We start from the raw sequence: 21,433 nt of genomic DNA on the forward strand, positions 1-21,433 counted from the left end.
AGATAGATAAAGTGTGTATATATTTTTTGGAGAGGTCTTTCAGATAATAAAAAAGTGTTCTTTAAGTGTAGTTTTAGACTCAATTATTTATGTAAAGTTAGTTCAAGTTATATGATAATCAGTTAGGTTGTTATATTTTAGAAGAGTTATGTCAAGATAAATTTTATTATATCGATTAATTTAAGACTTTGTTACTTAAATATTTTTAAAGAAAGTGCTATTTCTGTGATTCAATCTAAACTGATTTCGTTGACTTGGTTTTAATTTAAATTTGATTGTAATTTTTATTATATTATTGTGTGCTTCACCGACACTTTCGAACTTGCTTCTCTGCTCTCTCAGGTCTGATTCGCAAATCTCTCTATGTTTGGATTGTTAGCGCCCATTCGCTTCTTTGGCTATCGACTCAGTTCTGATTTGTTTTCCGATTATTTGGTGCTTGAAATGTGTTTGTGATTAGGGAATTTACCGTTTTGGCTTGTTATATGCATGACGATGCTTGTGCTAAGATTTGCCTGAAGGTTTGGCAAATATTTTTCTTTTAATATCATTTATTAATTTGATTACGTTGTTTGGATTTATAGTCGGAGTCGGTGGTGCTGCATTTCATTAAGTTCGTGGTTGCTGGTAGTAATTGATAATTATCCATGCTTTGTTCAAACCGATTAGTTTATCCAACTATGATATGATCCCTGCGAATAACCTCGATTCCCTTCCTTGTTTAGCTTGATTCTGCCTTGATTTTAAAGTTTCCTGGATTGCTAGGCTCAGTCTTGATCTTGTTTCCACACTGATATAGTTTAGCTTCTATATGTTAGAAGGTGGCTTGAATCAGATGGAACAGTGCATGTGTCGTAGGTTCGCTCGAGCGAAGTTTCACTTGGCTCGAGCGAAGTCAGTCAGAGAGCTTCGCTCGACCCTCGCTCGACAAGCAGCTCGAGCGGTATCCAAGTCAGAGAGCTTCGCTCGACCCTCGCTCGACATCCAGCTCGAGCGAGTTCAAGTCAGAGAGCTTCGAGAGCTTCGCTCGACCATCGCTCGAGTGTTGGCTCGAGCGAAGTGCAGAAAACCTACGTTCGCTCGACACTCGCTCGAGTGTTCGCTCGAGCCAATGTTCACAGAAGTGAACATTACTGTTCCTATAAATACCAAACGGCGCCCACTTCCCTTTTAGAACTTCAGAAATCACTTTTTTCATTTGTTTTTAGTGTTTTCTTGAGAGAGAAGTTATAGAGTGAGTTTTGAGAGATAACTTCCTTGTGAAGTTTTGTTGTATTCATCTGTACTCCATCTTTGTTGATAGTGAAATCTCCGATACCGACCCCACCAGTGGACGTAGGCTCATTTTGAGTCGAACCACTTAATTCTTGGTGTTCTTTCTGTGTGATTGTCATCTTTTCTTTCGTTTAGTTCCGTTACTATACTTCGAGTTAGTCTTAGATATACAGTTATTCCCAACACTACAAATTCCCTGTAGATGCCGTATGTCAAATCATCCTGAAGATTTTTTTTCACTCGATTGCTATGATCAGCAAGTTGTGGAGGCAAGTTCCCCTCGAAGTGCTCGACCCGCCCCCTGTTTTTTTTAAGCTTGATAAGATCAAAATATTTATCTATTTTTACTTTTTATATCGTTAATCTTGACGTTATTGTTATTGTTTTATTTGTCCTCCTTTTTTTTTTGTGGTTTCTACCTCAACGTGGTCAAATTGTGAACGCTTTTGGAGATTATTTTGGTATATGCTTTTTTATTAGAACATTTCTAGGGATTATTCTGGCATATATACTTTTGATGCCAAACTCGTTCCGTTGGAATCTTATATGGATCACTTGTTGCGTATGCTTTAGGGGCATCACATGGACATCTTTTGTTAACTTTATCACATACCAAAGCATCGATTCCAATGTTGCCATTGTAACTTTTGCAATTGCTTTTGGTCTCTATTCTCGCCTTCGTTAAAACATTGTGTTAGATAGTACTTGAGCACTTGTCTATGAACAATATTCTTGATTAGCTTCTTCAGGACAAACCTAGTAGGCCCAAATTTGTCACATGGTTATCACCTTTAGTGGAGGCCACATTTTTTTTATTGAGCCACGATTTCCCATTCCATCACGGTATACAGTGATGCGAGATTGTATGAAGAGGCATGCGAAGGACAAGGAGGAGATGAGGAAGATGTTTATTACCACTGGCCAGAGAGTGTCTTTTACGACTGACACATGGACTTCTATACAGAACGTCTGCTACATGTGTATCACAGCACACTACATTGACAGTGAATGGATTTTGCATAAAAAAATTATTGGTTTTAAAGAAATTGTGGATCATAAAGGTGCATCCATTGGGGCGAAGATGGATGATTGTTTAAAGGACTGGGGAATTCGAAAAGTGCTGTGTATTACAGTTGACAATGCCAGTGCGAATGAAACAGCAATTGATTGGTTTAAGCGGAACACGACGGTGAGAGATGATGTCATTCGGGCCCACGAGTTTATTCACGTTCGATGCTGTGCTCATATCATTAACCTCATAGTTGTTGAGGGATTAAAAGAGGTTCATGATTCCATAACCCGAGTCCGCAACATTGTACGATATGTGAGGGGTTCCCCTCAAAGGCTTGCCAAGTTTAAGGCAATAGCAGAAGATTTGAAGATTGAATGTTCTAGTATGCTGTGCTTGGACGTTCCGACTCGATGGAATTCTACATACATGATGTTGGATGTGGCACAGAAGTACCAAAAAGCATTCGAGCGGATGGAGGTCGAGGATGGGGGCCTGAGGTATGCTTTGTTGGAGCCAGCAGGACAGGGGCTCGGTGCGCCAGACGCACATGATTGGACCAGTGTGAGTTATTTTGTTGAATTTTTAAGAACTTTTTATGAGATAACCATGCGACTATCTGGATCCAAATATACGACTGCGAACTCATTTTTCAGTGAGCTCTCGGAGCTTCACTTCCAGTTGGAAAATAGTTGTACTGACTCTGCTGGATTGTTATCTTATATGGCTACGAGAATGAAGATCAAATATGATAAATATTTGGGGAATATTGAGAAGATAAATAGATTGCTATTTGTGGCTGTGATCCTTGACCCCCGAGTTAAGTTGGTCGTTCTAGAATTTTGGATAAATTCCGTCCTCGGGGCAGTGAAGGCTGGAGAGTTTATTAGATTGCTAAAAAGTGATGTTGATGACTTATATCATCACTACAGTACTAGTGCTCAGCCTTCATCCGCAGTTGGTAGCTCCTCACATTCGAGGCCGACAGGATCGACAGTTTCCTCAGGTGATACTGACCCATCTGTAGGGGTTAGAGGCAATCGTGTCATACGGCAGTATCATCAACTCATGTCAACAAGGAATATTATGCATTGTACATTTGAGGTTGAACGATATTTTATGGAAGCTGTCGAGGCACCTAGTGATGTATTTCAGTTATTAACTTGGTGGAAAGTTAATTCCACCAAGTATCCAGTCCTTTCCCGTGTGGCCCGAGATGTGCTAGCCATTCCTGTCACTACGGTTGCCTCAGAGTCGGCATTTAGCACTGGAGGTCGCGTGTTGGATGCTTATCGGAGTTCATTGTCACCGTCAACCGTGGAGGCCCTCGTTTGCACACAGAATTGGATAAGTGAAATGCCCATTGGACTAGATACCGTTGGCGTTGATGCCGAGAGCTATAGGCTTGAATCGGGTAAGTTTATATGCTTTTAAATGATGATTTAATTATTTTTAATGTTTCTAACTTCTACTTTTTATGATTTTATAGATCTAATTGTGAACCCTAACATAATTACCGATGATTGAGAGTTTGGAACGGACGCTACTTGAGAGTTGGGATGGAGTTGAGAGAACCTCCTTTCTTGGTAAGAATCAAATTATTCTTTTACCGTATATAATTTTTTATTATCAATTTTTTTTCATCTATTGATTGCTACTTTCTATCTTCATTTCAGGCGTGACCAATGGAACATTGGGGTTTGAGTGAAACCCGTGTTTAATTTTTATGTAGTTATATTTCAAGACTGAGTCATATTGTTATTACGTTATAAATGAGACTGTTATAACTTATGGCTGCATCATACATGTTATTTACTTTTTAAACTATTTATATAGTTATATTTATGTACTTATATCCCGAGCAAATACGTGGGATAAGTACTCTTTATTCTATAGTTTCTATTAGTACTTATCCATCCTCTCTCAAAAGTTTATAATTTATTATCAAACTGAAATTAATCGAATTATACAAATTCGTACCATCATTCTTTTCTATAAAATTTTAAATTTGTGTAATTTTCAACTCATGAGTCATGAGCACTTTTAATGCTAAATTTCAGGCGGACATAAAACAAATTAAAGATATAATCAAAATTCAGTAACAAAATCAGAACGAATATTTAAATTATTGAAAACTCTTATAAACCAAATATTTGTAGATGGTTCACTTTTAAAAAAATATATATATGTTGCCCACTATCTGAAACGAAATTGAACAACAAAATTTAAATAATAATAAATAAAAAAATCTGAAATTGAGTTCGGAGTCGGAGCTCCGACCTCCGTTCGGAACTCCCTCCGACCTCCAGTCGGAGTTCCGATCGGACGTTCGGAGTTCCGATCGGAGGTCGGAGGTCGGAATCGGAATCGGAATCGGACTCCGACTACGTTCGGAGTCGGAGTCGGAGGGGAACTTTGGCTCCGACTTTTGTTGGTGTCGGAGGTCGGAAATGACAACTCCGACTCCGTCGGAGTCGGAGGCCACCCCTACTTTCTAGGGATTATTCTGGCATATATACTTTTGATGCCAAACTCGTTCCGTTGGAATCTTATATGGATCACTTGTTGCGTATGCTTTAGGGGCATCACATGGACATCTTTTGTTAACTTTATCACATACCAAAGCATCGATTCCAATGTTGCCATTGTAACTTTTGCTATTGCTTTTGGTCTCTATTCTCGCCTTTGTTAAAACATTGTGTTAGATAGTACTTGATCAGCACTTGTCTATGAACAATATTCTTGATTAGCTTCTTCAGGACAAACCTAGTAGGCCCAAATTTGTCACATGGTTATCACCTTTAGTACTGGAGGCCACATTTTTTTTATGTATTTTTTTAAAGGGGATGATCTTATGATTTTATGTTGGTTGTTTTCTTTTATGACCACAGACATGGATTCCACTGGCGGTCAAAGTCTCTACCCGTTGCATCGTTGCAAGACTCTTCACCTGGTTTGTGGAAAATTTTCCATTCTATTCGTTATTATTAGTGGAGAAGATTTATGGTTGTACGCTTGACACTTGTATGCATTATTTTTGGAGATTATTTATTGTCTTATTTGTTCTTTAAAAAGCATATTAGTCTTATCAAGCCATGTCTACAGGTAAGGCATGCCCAAGGGATTCACAACGTGGAAGGGGAGAAAAACCATGATGCATACTTATCTTATGATTTTTTTGATGCACAACTATCTCCTCTTGGCTGGAAGCAGGTAGTTGCCGATTAATTATGTTCTAATTGTTAGTTCATTGCATCTATGTTGTCGATGAAGTATTCTGCTATGGAAACTTTTATATAACTAATTTTTAGGTAGAAAGCCATGGTCATCTTGTATTAACTTGCAACGGTAAAATAAAATAAGAATTACTCTGATAGGAAACTGGATAAAACTTGTAAGTTTTGTCGCACATAGGCTTGATTTTTAAACTTTCGTGTCCTGCTTATATCTTGTATTAGATATCATATTCTCCCATATAATAGTAAAAGTGATGTCATGGAATGATTTCGTGGTGCCATGACAGCTTCATAATCTGCGCAAGCATGTTCAAGCATGTGGGATTTCCAAAAGCATCGACCTAGTCATTGTTTCCCCATTGTTAAGGTAAAAGTCACTGCAATTTTGTTGCCTCCTATTTTTTATTTTTTATTTTATATCTTTTCCTATCTGCTTAATGCCGTGCAAATGGTGCAGACCACCTCCACTAAGCTCACCACTGGATTCTGACGCAATGTATAAGCATTATTATTACCGCTAGAATCAAGTGGTGAAGAATTCGTGCGGTTTCAGTGATCCGCTTTTCTAGGGTTATTTGTTTATGAGAGCTGTTTAACCTGCCATTATTAGGTCCAGGTTGTGCTAAAAAAAGAAATCAAGGTCATTCTAGCACCAGTAGGCAGATTCTAAGAAATATTTTCAAGTAAAAACCCATTGCCTCAGGTTCATGACTCAAACCCCTGAGATATATACATACGTAACATATCTTGTTGTACATTTCCAGCCCTATGGCTGATCAAATTTCTATGTGATATGTAAATCATTAAGATGCGTGTCTGGCTTCTAACTTGAATACTATGTATTTAAAAGTTCTGCCAACAGCCATATTCCCCCAATCTGAAACTAAAAATATTTATTTAGTGTACAAGCATGTATCCAACCATTTCTAAGTCCATCTCCTAGGTCTTTTAGGTATTCATGCTTCATAACTTTTAAGACGCACGAAGAAATGATATGTAAAAGGCCAAAGGTCATTTATTATTTTTAATCGTTTTCTGAATCTCTATTCCCCAAGGGGCTTTTGGTTTAGATGACTTGGCATGTTCCTCACCAAACAAATTGGGTCTACATGTTTAAATTGCTTTAATTCTTAATTATAATTCATGAGTAACAATGGTTCACTGCAGGACCATGCAAACAGCAGTTGGAGTCTTTGGTGGTGAAGCTGAAGCATACACAGATGGGGTAAATGTACCTCCTCTAATGGTTGCAAATACAGGGAACAGTGGCCATCCTGCAATTTCAAGTCTAAATCGCCCACCGTTTGTAGCCGTAGAGCTTTGCCGTGAACGTTTGGTATGCCACATTACATATAATGGATATTTTTTTTTGTAGGGCTTTACCCCAGAGGGGAGCCCTTCCAGAACCCAGGCCTAAGAAGGGGTTTGGAAATAGTTTTCAACCAGCAATAGACGCCCCTCGGTTAGAACCTCACTAGCTGCGTCATTGCCCCAAGCGCAAAGATATTGTAGGGCCCTTTTCTGCATGTATATTGGCATGAATGTACACAAAGTTATTGCATTTGTAATATACATCTTAGTACTTATCCAATTATTAACAAGAAGTGAATCAAAATTGTGGCAAATGATAGTCCCTCCCCTTTTTTCCCATTAATTGGTTATTAGTTGTCAGCTCAATTTGTACTTGCGTGTGTTTTCTTTTCACTACAGGGAGTTCATCCATGTGATAAGAGGCAAAGCATTAGGGAATATCGCCCACTTTTTCCTGCGATTGATTTTTCACTGGTAAGTAAATTACCAGAATTGGGGCCTTATAATGCCAACGGGTGGCTTTTGGCGGTCATTTCCAAATGCTATTGAGTCGTTTACCTGGTCTTCAATTCAATCATGTTTATTATTTATTCATGTTGTAATTCTTGTTCAGGTGGAAAATGATGATGACATTTTGTGGAAGCCTGACATTAGAGAGACGAATGAGGAAGTTGCTGATAGGGGACAGAAGTTTTTGAAATGGTAACTGCCTTTTTCTTCCGTTTCCCAGAAAATTGAAGTTCTGTTAACCAAAGTAACATCAACAAGCAATGCTTGTTGAGATTTTGTATGGCCAAAAAAGTTCCAAACTTTGGAATTGCCGTCTTTTAAAACTAAAGAAGCACTAATTTGTGCTCATTCACCTTACAAATTACTTTATCATGTTTGAGATCGGCCATGGGATTTCAAACATGCTCTTATCTTTCGACAAAATTGGTTTATTAAAAGGAATATTCCGTTTTTTCTTATTAGCTGGCATGGTCGTCCCATGTCAATGGGATCTTGATCTTTCATGGATCCAAGCTCACCTTCTTTTAAAAGGAAAAAAAAAAAGCAATATTGTTTGTGTTCTGCAATGAGTCCCAATACGTAATACATGCATGTTAGTGTCTTACATACATATGAAGTCATTTGTGTAATATTATCTTTCTATCTTTTTCACTTAAAATATACTAGTGTTTTCAGATGTATGGATCAATATTTGGGATGATTCCCTTACAATGGCAAATAAACGCTTGGTTATTGCTTATGAGATCAATTTTTCCACATGGGTATATCCTTTCCAGTTTCCACCTTTTATCCTGGTTGAGTGGGATTTCTGTAGACATTTTGATCGCTTTCGCTATCATCTGGTTGCCGGTATGGCCATGAACATACCCCAAAATTATTTCTTTTCTTTTCATTGTTTCTCAATTGGCCCAGGTTGTGGACTCGTGAAGAGAAGGAGATTGCAATTGTCACCCACAGTGGATTCTTGTTTCATACCCTAAGCTCTTTTGGAAATGATTGTCATCCAATTGTTAAGAGTGAAATATGCGCAAAGTAAGTACTGCATTCACACACGCGCACACACATATATAAAACATTTTAGTAGACATATTTCTCGGGTTTAAAATATAACGCACTATGCCTTCTGCTGAATTTGCTATCTAGCCATGTATTCAAATTTGCTATCTAGCCATGTATTCAACCCCCCCCCCCCGGTTCTCTCTCTCTCTCTTTATTTTTTCTCTATTCACTTGATGGCATTTACATGAATTCATTTTGCATTTTTTTTTATTACATTTCAGAATTAGAGATGATTTCTTTCAAACATTTTATTGCTAATCTCTTTGAGTTAAAAAAAAAAAAATCTAAATTCTTGAGTCATTTCTTGAGTATGAGAAACTTCTATTTATCTATTTGTTCACTTAACTTTCTTGGTTAGATTTTCTATTCTGGTGAGACATCCTCATGGCAGGCATTCTTGTCCCTTCAGTAGTATGGTTTTACTTGTATGACTTGGATTGTGAGTTCTATGATCATTCAAAGTAGATCATATTTTCTAGAGCAATGGTTTTCCCCTAGTTATCGAGATTGGGTTTAGGTGATATCATGTTCATACTTCACGTCTCAGTCTCTCTCGGGTTACTTTGACCTTCGAACTCCCTTCATACTTAATGGTTATAAAGATTTTTTTACTAATAGAAACCTAGTACCGTGACTAATTACATAAAAAAATACAATGTGATTGTGCAGTTTTGCCAATTGTGAGCTCCGTTCAATGGTCTTCATAGATAGGAGGTGAGCATATTCATTTTCAAAATGTAGCATCCATATTCTAGCTTTATCATCTTCTGACTCTTTGTTTCTGCAGTATGATGGGGTCAGCTTCCTCGACGACTAACTATCCTGGAAAAATACCTAATGGACTTGATCTTCCCAGTGATGTTGCCACTGAGAAGCTTCCAGAGGAAGGACTTGCAAACTAACTATAGCGTATAAGAACAATGACCAAGAAGGAATAGACACAATACATGTGATATATGATTCAAGTGTTTGTTGAGGCACTTCCATAGTTAATATATTTCTACAGAAGACAAGGTATCCATTTTTAGCAAGTTCGATGGCTCTGTTGGATGATTTCATGATTCATTTTTCTTGGAATAGGTAGATCTAAAGCCTATACCAGAGTTGTCATGCCGATTCTTTTTCAGATGAAGATGTGAACACATTGGGTTTATTATACTTTATTTAGCTTTCTATTGGGGCCATGGAAGATTGCTGTTTTTTACTTCGGAACATGAACATACAGTGAGGTTTCTGTTTCAATATCATTTATTTGTTATGTAGTCTTTTATCGTTAAACATTGGGCCTCTCCCTCCCTGTCCCTCACTTTCTGATTTTTTGTTTTTTCAAAGTGACGCTGTTCTTCCTTGGTTTCCACTTGTATGGATGGCATGCTATGTCGTGTTTGGGGCAAGCAACCTTTAAGGCTCGTTTGGACACTTAATATTTCAGAATATATATGAATAATAGTGATATATATGATTTGTAAATAGTAGTGAAATGTTTTGAGTTAAAATGTTTTATTGGATTTTGAGAAATGAGAGAAAAAAAATTGAATAAAAATATTATAAAGTTAAAAAATTGTTTGAATATAATTTTTTAAATATAATTGTTGTTTTGAAATTTGAAAAAGTTGTGTATTTTTTATGTTTTGATTAGGAGTTTAACAACTGAAATTAAAAATTATTTTGTATTTGAGTTCTATTTGGATGTCGAGATGAGATGAGAAAAATTTTATCTCATCTCAACATCCAAATGGGGGGTCTTAGGCCTTGTATTGATTCGGAAAGTATCTCCACTCATCCAATCACATCTAATAATTACAATTTTTCTAAATTTTCAAATAAAATACAATAAATAATTTAACTTTTTTAAATTTAGGAACAAAAATAATATTAAAAGTAATATGCTAATAATATTTTATTTTATTTTTAATTTTTATCTATTTTATCTCACTCAACTCAATTTAATGAGGAAAATTGAAAGGATGCAAACAATTTAATGAGGAAAATTGAAAGGATGCAAACAAAGTGTTTGAGAAAATGCCTCTTTGAGTATTCTACTCTGAAAGAATTTTCGTGTATTAGTTTTCTTCTCTTACAATACAAAGACCCTTTAAGCCCTATTTATACAAATTGTCTCAAAGCATTTGAAATTACATTTATAGAAATTTCATTTGGAATTTACAAACAAACTTTGGACCACTAGAACATATTCTGTTATTTCAGAATCAGTCCAGAATCTTCTAGACTATATGCGAGCTGCTCCTTCTTATTCTTCTAATTTGGTATTGCAGCAGCTATTGCCTTAAAAGTCCCCTGCGATTCAAGCACCACATGACATATTGTGAGACTTGATCGTAGTTGAATAAATCGAGCTAAAGTTAAAAGCTTGGTGAAGATTTATACAAGTTGATCCTTACTAGAGACAAATGAAACTTGAAGAGATTTAGCTGCCACACGGTCTCTAACAAAATAATAATCCAACTCAACATGCTTAGTACATGAATGCAAAATAAGATTGACAGTTAAGTAAGTACCATCCAGATTTAGCGATGACAGTGTTCTGATAGCGAGAGTAAGTACTACCCAGATTTAGCGATGACAGTGTTCTAACAGCGAGAGAGATCTCCCGAGCGTCCTTCTCGCTTTATGTTGGTATTTTTGAATAAATAGTTTTTATCAATAATGTTGATCTCTTTAAATTGGTTGAATTTAATGTTTCAGTTGCTCAATTGTTTTTTAAATGCTCATTATCATCCGCTTTACCATCAAGCCGTTTGAACTTTAAATTTTATCAGTTAATTTCTTACCGACTCTTTGGTCCATAAGTTTCAGCCATTGGTTTTTTCTTCTTAATTTGGTAGTGGCTGATTGTTCATTGTGCCGTTTCTTGGAAATACGTTACTTTATTCACCATTTCTTTGCACAATTACGAGTGTATTTTGAATTGTTTTAAATTGAATGGAGGTTGGCATCTAGTGAGTGGGTGTGATTCAAGGGTAGTACTTTTTCTTTTCGGTACGTACGAAGTTAGTATATATTTCTTTGAAAGATCTTTTAGATAATAGAAATATGCTTTTTGAGTGGAACTTTAGGCTCAATTATTTGTGCAGAGTTAGTTTGGGCTATACGACGATTAGTTGGGCTATTATATCTTGAATGAGTCAAGTCAAGATGAGTTCTGTTGTACCGGTTAATTTGAGGCTTTGTACACCGCAAAGAGTTTGAATCTCCTTAAAGAGAGTGATATTTCCGTGTCTCAGTCCAAACTGACTTCGTTTTAATTTTAATTTCATTGTAATTTTTATTATATTATTATATATTTCACCAACAATTTTAAGAAGATTTAGACATGGAGCCTACAACTAAAAAATTTACGGAAAATATTGGAGATCTCAACAAGTTCTTTTGGTTCAAATGAGCTTATTTCAAGAGATGGAAATGCAAAGTGCTCTTCTATCTAAGTCTTCTCAACGTTTCTTATGTTCTCACTGCAAAGAATTCGAGCAAGATCACTACCGAGAACACAATTGAAGCACAAGTGAAAGCTCACGAAGAAAAGATTGAAAAATATACCAAAGATGAGTATAACTGTCGATGCTATCTTTTAAATTGTCTTGCTGATCAATTTTATGATTACTACAATACTACTTACACATCTACAAAGAAAGTTTAGAAAGCTTTACAGAGTAAATATGATGCGGAAGAAGCCGTAGCGAAGAAATATGCGGCAAGTCACTTCTTTCGATATCAAATGGTAGATGGAAAATCCGTTGCAGAACAAGCTCAAGATTTTCAAATGGTTGTAACTGGAGTTAGATCCAAAGACATTAAGATTGGAGACAATCTAATTATTTGGGGCATCATCGACAAGTTACCACCTTCGTGGAGAGAGTTTCAAAAGTCGATGAGTCATAAACAAAAGGAGACATCATTGGAGACGTTAATAACACATATTCGTGTAGAGGAGGAAGTTAGAGGTCAAGATGATTTGGTGTTTCAAAATGGTAATGAAGATACCATGAAAAATATAAACTTAATTTTTGAAAATGGTACCTTGCCCAAATGTCAAAATACAAGAAATAGTTTTTTAAAGCCGCAAAGAAAATATTTCAAAAAATTTAGTAGACCTCACAAAAAGGGCTTTCAAAGCCAAAATGATAAGAACCAAGAACCCCTTCACAAAATCAAGCTTGTTTTGTCTATGACAAAATTGGGCACTTTGCTCGAATTTGTAGGTTCCAAAAGTGAGAAAATAATCTTCAAGTTAACGTAATGGAAGAGCCATTTGTAGCAATGATCACAGACATTAACATGGTTCAATTTGTTGAAAGGTGGTTGGCAGATTCTGGTGTCAATAGGCATGTCTGCTATGATAAAAATTGGTTCAAAAATTTTACTCCCTTTGAAGAAGAGAAAACTATTATGCTTGATGATTCAAGTAAAACAAATGTTTTTTGAAGTGATGAGGTTGAGCTGAAATTCACCTCTAAACGTGATGCTTAAATTGAATATTGTGGGCAATTTAAACATACTATGTAATTACAAAAAATGGAATTTTGTGGGCAAGAGCTATGCTTGTGATGTAATGTTTAAATTGAATATTGAGGATAAAACATAATATGTTTCTTTTTATGTGCATTATTTTAAATATTTTGACACACATGTTTATGTCTTTCATATATATGGAATAAAAAAATAGTAGTCCATTTTTTTTTTCATATTGGAATAAAGTGTTTTTTGAGTAATTTTTTTTTTTTAGAAAATTTCTTTTTAATTCTAAAAATTAGTGGGGGTCAAGTTTTTAAAAAAAAATATTTAAAAAAAAATATTTGGCTCCAACGTTTTTTCAATTCTTTTAGTTTTTGGAAGTGAAGTTATAATTGGTTGACTCCCCGGTAACAGATATACCTTTACGGAAAAACTTTTCCATTATTACATGAGATGCGTCTAATCTATTAGTTGCCATTTGGTTTGTTCAAGAAACGTTTGGTATTAATTTGGGTTTTAGTGCCATAACCGAAAGTTTTTAATGTTGAGATTTGGTTTCGTTATCCTGAGATAAATCATAAGTTTGGATGCATGAATAAATATTAGCATTTTAAGATTTTATTGATTATCGCTTTAAGCTGCCGTATTTTTTTTTTCTTCAAGTCAACGATGAAGTTGAACTGCTTTGGCCTCAATAGAAAAGTAAATTTGATGAGATTTATTCCCTTGCGGAAAAAATCAATTAATTTATTGTGATAATACTACTACAATTAGTAGAGTACAAAAAAAAAAAAAAAAACTGTTATTATATTGGTAAATCCAGATCTTTTAGAAGAAAAACATAGTACTGAGATTTTTTTTTTTTACTGATAGTGTTGTTAATGCAGATCCACTAAACAAAGTTTTGACAAGAAAAATAGTTTGAAATACATCGAGAGAAATGAGATTAAAATCCATTATTTAAGAGGCATGTATGAGGATACCTAACTTGGAGACCAGAGATTCTGAGATTTGAGTTTAATGGAAAAAACGAATAATATGATGGTAGTAAAAAATACTCTATTTATTTTATTTCTCATTCTTATGATGTGAGTGCATTTATCCTGTAATATTTTAGAGGATGAGTTTTTTGAGAAACTCATAATGAAATTTTGTAACTCTTATGAGTAGGGTGTAAAAAATTACAGGAGCATTCTTGACAGATTTCACTTATATGAGCGTGGGAGTGGGGCCGCTCTCTATGTGATTTGTGTTTATTCTCAAATACACTTGTGAAACCGAGATTAATACAAGATTGTAATGTGCTGACTTATAAAACTCATGTTAACACATGTTTGATTAATGTGCTGGCTAGATTAAAACTCATTTTTCATAAGCAGTCATAGTTTAAGTTTGAGACCACTATTGACTCTAGAATAAAGTTTATTATTTCACTAAGTGAGAATTCAATATAGAGCACACTTTTATGATACATAATAATCCTTATTTATCTAAAAATATCTCTCTTATTTATTTATTTTTATTTTATTAAAAACATAATGGCGGAATGTTGGTATTTTTTAATAAATAATTTTTATTAATTACGTTTATCTCTTTAAATTGGTTGAATTTAATGTTTCAGTTGCACAATTGTTTTTTTAAATGCTTATTATTGTCCGTTTTACAATCAAGCCGTTTGAACTTTAATTAATGAGCAATGCTATACAATCTCTCATCCTTCACACATTATATTTTTTTAAAATTTTTAAAATTTTTTAAAATTTTTTTTGAGTTTATTATTTTTAAACTAATTCAATTTTTTTATTCATTATTCATATATTAAATATTTGATAAAAGAAAATAATAATAAAAATTTAAAAAAGTATAATGTGTGAAGGTTGTGTAAATAATAAGAAATTATTTAGATTTTTTGTTAATTTTATCAGTTAATTTCTTACCGGCTCTTAGTTAACGGTCCATAAGTTTCATTCGTTGGTTTTTTCTTTTTAATTTGGTAGTGGCTAATTATTTATTGTGCCGTTTCTTGAAAATACGTTACTTTATTCACCATTTCTTTGCACAATTACGAGTGTATTTTGAATTGTTTTAAATTGAATGGAGGTTAGCATCCAGTGAGTGGGTGTGATTCAAGGGTAATATTTTTTCTTTTCGGTACGTACGAAGTTAGTATATTTTTCTTTTGAAAAAGAGAAAGATAAAGTGTGTATATATTTTTTGGAGAGGTCTTTCAGATAATAAAAAAGTGTTCTTTAAGTGTAGTTTTAGACTCAACTATTTATGTAGAGTTAGTTCAAGTTATATAATATAATGATTAGTTAGATTGTTATATTTTAGAAGAGTTCTGTCAAGATAAATTTTATTATATCGAATAATTTGACACTTTGTATATAATAAAAGACTTAAATATTTTTAAAGAAAGTGATGTTTCTGTGATTCAATCTAAACTGACTTCGTTGACTTCGTTTTTATTTTAATTTGATTGTAATTTTTATTATATTATTGTGTGCTTCACCGACACTTTCGAACTTGCTTCTCTGCTCTCTCAGGTCTGATTCGCAAATCTCTCTATGTTTGGATTGTTAGCGCCGATTCGCTTCTTTGGCTATCGACTCAGTTCTGATTTGTTTTCCGATTATTTGGTGCTTGAAATGTGTTTGTGATTAGGGAATTTACCGTTTTGGCTTGTTATATGCGTGACGATGCTTGTGCTAAGATTTGCCTGAAGGTTTGGCAAATATTTTTCTTTTAATATCATTTATTAATTTGATTACGTTGTTTGGATTTATAGTAGGAGTCGGTGGTGCTGCATTTCATTAAGTTCGTGGTTGCTGGTAGTAATTGATAATTATCCATGCTTTGTTCAAACCGATTAGTTTATCCAACTACGATATGATCCCTGCGAATAACCTCGATTCCCTTCCTTGTTTAGCTTGATTCTGCCTTGATTTTAAAGTTTCCTGGATTGCTAGGCTCAGTCTTGATCTTGTTTCCACACTGATATAGTTTAGCTTCTATAAATTCCCTGTAGATGCCGTACGTCAAATCATCCTGAAGAGTTTTTTTCACTCGATTGCTATGAGCAAGTTGTGGAGGCAAGTTCCCCTCGAAGTGCTCGACCCGCCCCCTGTTTTTTTTAAGCTTGATAAGATCAAAATATTTATCTATTTTTACTTTTTATATCGTTAATCTTGACGTTATTGTTATTGTTTTATTTGTCCTCCTTTTTTTTTTTGTGGTTTCTACCTCAACGTGGTCAAATTGTGAACGCTTTTGGAGATTATTTTGGTATATGCTTTTTTATTAGAACATTTCTAGGGATTATTCTGGCATATATACTTTTGATGCCAAACTCGTTCCGTTGGAATCTTATATGGATCACTTGTTGCGTATGCTTTAGGGGCATCACATGGATATCTTTTGTTAGCTTTATCACATACCAAAGCATCGATTCCAATGTTGCCATTGTAACTTTTGCCATTGCTTTTGGTCTCTATTCTCGCCTTTGTTAAAACATTGTGTTAGATAGTACTTGAGCACTTGTCTATGAACAATATTCTTGATTAGCTTCTTCAGGACAAACCAAGTAGGCACAAATTTGTCACATGGTTATCACCTTTAGTGGAGGCCACATTTTTTTATGTATTTTTTTAAAGGGGATGATCTTATGATTTTATGTTGGTTGTTTTCTTTTATGACCACAGACATGGATTCCACTGGCGGTCAAAGTCTCTACCCGTTGCATCGTTGCAAGACTCTTCACCTGGTTTGTGGAAAATTTTCCATTCTATTCATTATTATTAGTGGAGAAGATTTATGGTTGTACGCTTGACACTTGTATGCATTATTTTTGGAGATTATTTATTGTCTTATTTGTTCTTTAAAAAGCATATTAGTCTTATCAAGCCATGTCTACAGGTAAGGCATGCCCAAGGGATTCACAACGTGGAAGGGGAGAAAAACCATGATGCATACTTATCTTATGATTTTTTTGATGCACAACTATCTCCTCTTGGCTGGAAGCAGGTAGTTGCTGATTAATTATGTTCTAATTGTTAGTTCATTGCATCTATGTTGTCGATGAAGTATTCTGCTATGGAAACTTTTATATAACTAATTTTTAGGTAGAAAGCCATGGTCATCTTGTATTAACTTGCAACGGTAAAATAAAATAAGAATTACTCTGATAGGAAACTGGATAAAACTTGTAAGTTTTGTCGCACATAGGCTTGATTTTTAAACTTTCGTGTCCTGCTTATATCTTGTATTAGATATCATATTCTCCCATATAATAGTAAAAGTGATGTCATGGAATGATTTCGTGGTGCCATGACAGCTTCATAATCTGCGCAAGCATGTTCAAGCATGTGGGATTTCCAAAAGCATCGACCTAGTCATTGTTTCCCCATTGTTAAGGTAAAAGTCACTGCAATTTTGCTGCCTCCTATTTTTTATTTTATATCTTTTCCTATCTGCTTAATGCCGTGCAAATGGTGCAGACCACCTCCACTATGCTCACCACTGGATTCTGACGCAATGTATAAGCATTATTATTACCGCTAGAATCAAGTGGTGAAGAATTCGTGCGGTTTCAGTGATCCGCTTTTCTAGGGTTATTTGTTTATGAGAGCTGTTTAACCTGCCATTATTAGGTCCAGGTTGTGCTAAAAAAAGAAATCAAGGTCATTCTAGCACCAGTAGGCAGATTCTAAGAAATATTTTCAAGTAAAAACCCATTGCCTCAGGTTCATGACTCAAACCCCTGAGATATATACATACGTAACATATCTTGTTGTACATTTCCAGCCCTATGGCTAATCAAATTTCTATGTGATATGTAAACCATTAAGATGCTTGTCTGGCTTCTAACTTGAATACTATGTATTTAAAAGTTCTGCCAACAGCCATATTCCCCCAATCTGAAACTAAAAATATTTATTTAGTGTACAAGCATGTATCCAGCCATTTCTAAGTCCATCTCCTAGGTCTTTTAGGTATTCATGCTTCATAACTTTTAAGACGCACGAAGAAATGGTATGTAAAAGGCCAAAGGTCATTTATTATTTTTAATCGTTTTCTGAATCTCTATTCCCTGAGGGGCTTTTGGTTTAGATGACTTGGCATGTTCCTCACCAAACAAATTGGGTCTACATGTTTAAATTGCTTTAATTCTTAATTATAATTCATGAGTAACAATGGTTCACTGCAGGACCATGCAAACAGCAGTTGGAGTCTTTGGTGGTGAAGCTGAAGCATACACAGATGGGGTAAATGTACCTCCTCTAATGGTTGCAAATACAGGGAACAGTGGCCATCCTGCAATTTCAAGTCTAAATCGCCCACCGTTTGTAGCCGTAGAGCTTTGCCGTGAACGTTTGGTATGCCACATTACATCTAATGGATTTTTTTTTTTTTTTTGTAGGGCTTTACCCCAGAGGGGAGCCCTTCCAGAAATTCTCGAAGGCCAGGGACGAACCCAGGCCTAAGAAGGGGTTTGGAAATAGTTTTCAACCAGCAATAGACGCTCCTCGGTTAGAACCTCACTAGCTGCGTCATTGCCCCAAGCGCAAAGATATTGTAGGGCCCTTTTCTGCATGTATATTGGCATGAATGTTCACAAAGTTATCGCATTTGTAATATACATCTTAGTACTTATCCAATTATTAACAAGAAGTGAATCAAAATTGTGGCAAATGATAGTCCCTCCCCTTTTTTCCCATTAATTGGTTATTAGTTGTCAGCTCAATTTGTACTTGCGTGTGTTTTCTTTTCACTACAGGGAGTTCATCCATGTGATAAGAGGCAAAGCATTAGGGAATATCGCCCACTTTTTCCTGCAATTGATTTTTCACTGGTAAGTAAATTACCAGAATTGGGGCTTTATAATGCCAACGGGTGGCTTTTGACGGTCATTTCCAAATGCTATTGAGTCGTTTACCTTGTCTTCAATTCAATCATGTTTATTATTTATTCATGTTGTAATTCTTGTTCAGGTGGAAAATGATGATGACATTTTGTGGAAGCCTAACATTAGAGAGACGGATGAGGAAGTTGCTGATAGGGGACAGAAGTTTTTGAAATGGTAACTGCCTTTTCCTTCCGTTTCCCAGAAAATTGAAGTTCTGTTAACCAAAGTAACAATCAACAAGCAATGCTTGTTGAGATTTTGTATGGCCAAAAAAGTTCCAAACTTTGGAATTGCCCGTCTTTTAAAACTAAAGAAGCACTAATTTGTGCTCATTCACCTTACAAATTACTTTATCGTGTTTGAGATCGGCCATGGGTTTTCAAACATGCTCTATCTTTCGACAAATTGGTTTATTAAAAGGAATATTCCGTTTTTTCTTATTAGCTGGCATGGTCGTCCCATGTCAATGGGATCTTGATCTTTCATGGATCCAAGTTCACCTTCTTTTAAAAGGAAAAAAAAGAAGATATTGTTTGTGTTCTGCAATGAGTCCCAATACGTAATACATGCATGTTAGTGTCTTACATACATATGAAGTCACTTGTGTAATATTATCTTTCTTTCTTTTTTTCTCTTAAAATATGCTAGTGTTTTCAGATGTATGGATCAATATTTGGGATGATTCCCTTACAATGGCAGATAAACGCTTGGTTATTGCTTATGAGATCAATTTTTCCACATGGGTATATCCTTTCCAGTTTCCACCTTTTATCCTGGTTGAGTGGGATTTCTGTAGACATTTTGATCGCTTTCGCTATCATCTGGTTGCAAGTATGGCCATGAACATACCCCAAAATTATTTCTTTTCTTTTCATTGTTTCTCAATTGGCCCAGGTTGTGGACTCGTGAAGAGAAGGAGATTGCAATTGTGACCCACAGTGGATTCTTGTTTCATACCCTAAGCTCTTTTGGAAATGATTGTCATCCAATTGTTAAGAGTGAAATATGCGCAAAGTAAGTACTGCATTCACACACGCGCACACACATATATAAAACATTTTAGTAGACATATTTCTCGGGTTTAAAATATAAACGTTCTCTATCTCTATTTTTTCTCTATTCACTTGACAGCATTTACATCAAATCATTTTGCATTTTTTTTAATTACATTTCAGAATTAGAGATGTTTCTTTCTAACATTTTATTGCTAATCTCTTCGAGTTAAAAAAAAAATCTAAAATCTTGAGTCATTTCTTGAGTCTGAGAAACTTCTATTTATCTATTTGTTCACTTAAATTTCTTTGTTAGATTCTCTATTCTGACGAGACACTGTCATGGCAGGCGTTCTTGTCCCCTCAGTAGTATGGTTTTACTTGTATGACTTGGATTGTGAATTCTATGATCATTCAAAGTAGATCATATTTTCTAGAGCAATGATTTTCCCCTATTTATCGAGATAGGGTTTAGGTGATATCATGTTCATACTTCACGTCTCAGTCTCTCACGGGTTACTTTGACCTTCGAACTCCCTTCATATTTATTGGTTATAAAGATTTTTTACTAATACAAACCTAGTACCGTGACTAATTACATAAAATACAATGTGATTGTGCAGTTTTGCCAATTGTGAGCTCCGTTCAATGGTCTTCATAGATAGGAGGTGAGCATATTCATTTTCAAAATGTAGCATCCATATTCTAGCTTAATCATCTTCTGACTCTTTGTTTCTGCAGTATGATGGGGTCAGCTTCCTCGATGACTAACTATCCTGGAAAAATACCTCATGGACTTGATCTTCCCAATGATGTTGCCACTGAGAAGCTTGCAGAGGCTTGATCGTAGTTGAATAGACCTAGAAACCGAGCTAAAGTTAAAGGCTTGGTGAAGATATCTACAAGTTGATCCTTATTAGAGACAAATGAAACTTTAAGAGATTTAACTGTCACACGATCTATAACAAAATGATAATCTAACTCAACATGCTTAGCAAAATAGGATTGACAGTTAAGTAAGTAGCACCCAAATTGTCACACCACAAAATTGGTAGATCTCTAAGAAAGATGCCTAGTTCTTTTAAGAGAGATTGTAGCCAAAGAAGTTCACAAGTAGTGTTAACTACTGCCTTGTATTTGGCTTCAGTAGAAGATCGAGCAATTGTGGGTTGTTGAAAATATTTTCAAAATAATATATATAATATTTATTATTAATAATATTTTGGAGATTTATTTTGGAAGTTGTGAATTATTTTGGAAAGAGAGGAATTAAGGAAAGTTTATAAGCAATAACTTATGGTTATAATATTATTGGGTCTATTAGACTTCATAAGGCAATCACTGGCTTGGTGGTGTTAGGGCCATTGGATTACTCTGAAGGCTTGAGTTTGAGTCACCCCTTTTGACGAAACGGTTTTAATTTCTCTGCACGTGAGAAGCGAAGCTCCAAGAGGCATGCGGAAGGCAAGCAACGCATGGTCTACATGGGCGCGACGCACTGATGCGGGCGTGCACAAGGCGCTGCGATGAGGGGCTCCATGCGCGAGGCGATGCAACGCATTGGAAAGAAAAATTAAATACCCAATGCGCGCATGCAGTGATTCGAATTGGTGCCATCTAGTTGAAACGGATGCCAGGCGACCATTGGACTAAGTCCAACTGT

The 21,433-nt window shown here is 35.3% G+C and overlaps 2 protein-coding genes, 1 non-coding gene and 1 pseudogene across 10 annotated transcripts; 2 read left to right on the top strand and 2 right to left on the bottom strand.

Moving 5' to 3' along the window:
• Positions 1-318: 318 nt before the first annotated feature.
• LOC109015397 (phosphoglycerate mutase-like protein 1) lies at positions 319-9,678 on the top strand. 3 transcript variants are annotated; one of them, XM_035695763.1, is made up of 10 exons: positions 319-342; positions 5,176-5,237; positions 5,390-5,497; positions 5,808-5,887; positions 6,688-6,856; positions 7,231-7,305; positions 7,445-7,533; positions 8,254-8,373; positions 9,070-9,114; positions 9,188-9,678. In XM_035695763.1, exons 2-10 carry the CDS (start codon positions 5,178-5,180, stop codon positions 9,300-9,302), a joined length of 861 nt encoding a protein of 286 aa, XP_035551656.1. In that variant the 5' UTR covers positions 319-342; positions 5,176-5,177; the 3' UTR covers positions 9,303-9,678. The 3 variants fall into 3 exon arrangements, with proteins under 3 accessions (XP_035551656.1, XP_035551658.1, XP_035551657.1); XM_035695765.1 differs by lacking the exon at positions 319-342 and adding an exon at positions 495-521; XM_035695764.1 differs by lacking the exon at positions 319-342 and adding an exon at positions 5,008-5,075.
• Positions 6,896-7,025, bottom strand: LOC118343883 (annotated as a pseudogene).
• A 5,670-nt stretch (positions 9,679-15,348) lies between the features above and the next one.
• LOC108991318 (phosphoglycerate mutase-like protein 1) lies at positions 15,349-20,922 on the top strand. Of its 6 annotated transcripts, XM_035695767.1 has the most exons (12): positions 15,355-15,419; positions 15,538-15,598; positions 15,902-15,965; positions 16,575-16,636; positions 16,789-16,896; positions 17,207-17,286; positions 18,080-18,248; positions 18,650-18,724; positions 18,864-18,952; positions 19,673-19,792; positions 20,394-20,438; positions 20,512-20,922. In XM_035695767.1, the coding sequence occupies exons 4-12, from the start codon at positions 16,577-16,579 to the stop codon at positions 20,612-20,614; spliced, it is 849 nt and encodes a 282-aa protein (XP_035551660.1). In that variant the 5' UTR covers positions 15,355-15,419; positions 15,538-15,598; positions 15,902-15,965; positions 16,575-16,576; the 3' UTR covers positions 20,615-20,922. The 6 variants fall into 6 exon arrangements, with proteins under 6 accessions (XP_035551661.1, XP_035551662.1, XP_035551660.1 ...); XM_035695768.1 differs by lacking the exon at positions 15,538-15,598 and having other exon boundaries at positions 15,349-15,419; XM_035695771.1 differs by lacking the exon at positions 15,902-15,965.
• Positions 18,293-18,444, bottom strand: LOC118343882. The gene has a single exon (XR_004797670.1). It is a non-coding gene; the product is annotated as a U4 spliceosomal RNA (small nuclear RNA).
• Positions 20,923-21,433: the final 511 nt, after the last annotated feature.

The sequence above is a fragment of the Juglans regia genome, chromosome 11, assembly GCF_001411555.2.
Source record: "Juglans regia cultivar Chandler chromosome 11, Walnut 2.0, whole genome shotgun sequence".
Classification (NCBI taxonomy): domain Eukaryota; kingdom Viridiplantae; phylum Streptophyta; class Magnoliopsida; order Fagales; family Juglandaceae; genus Juglans; species Juglans regia.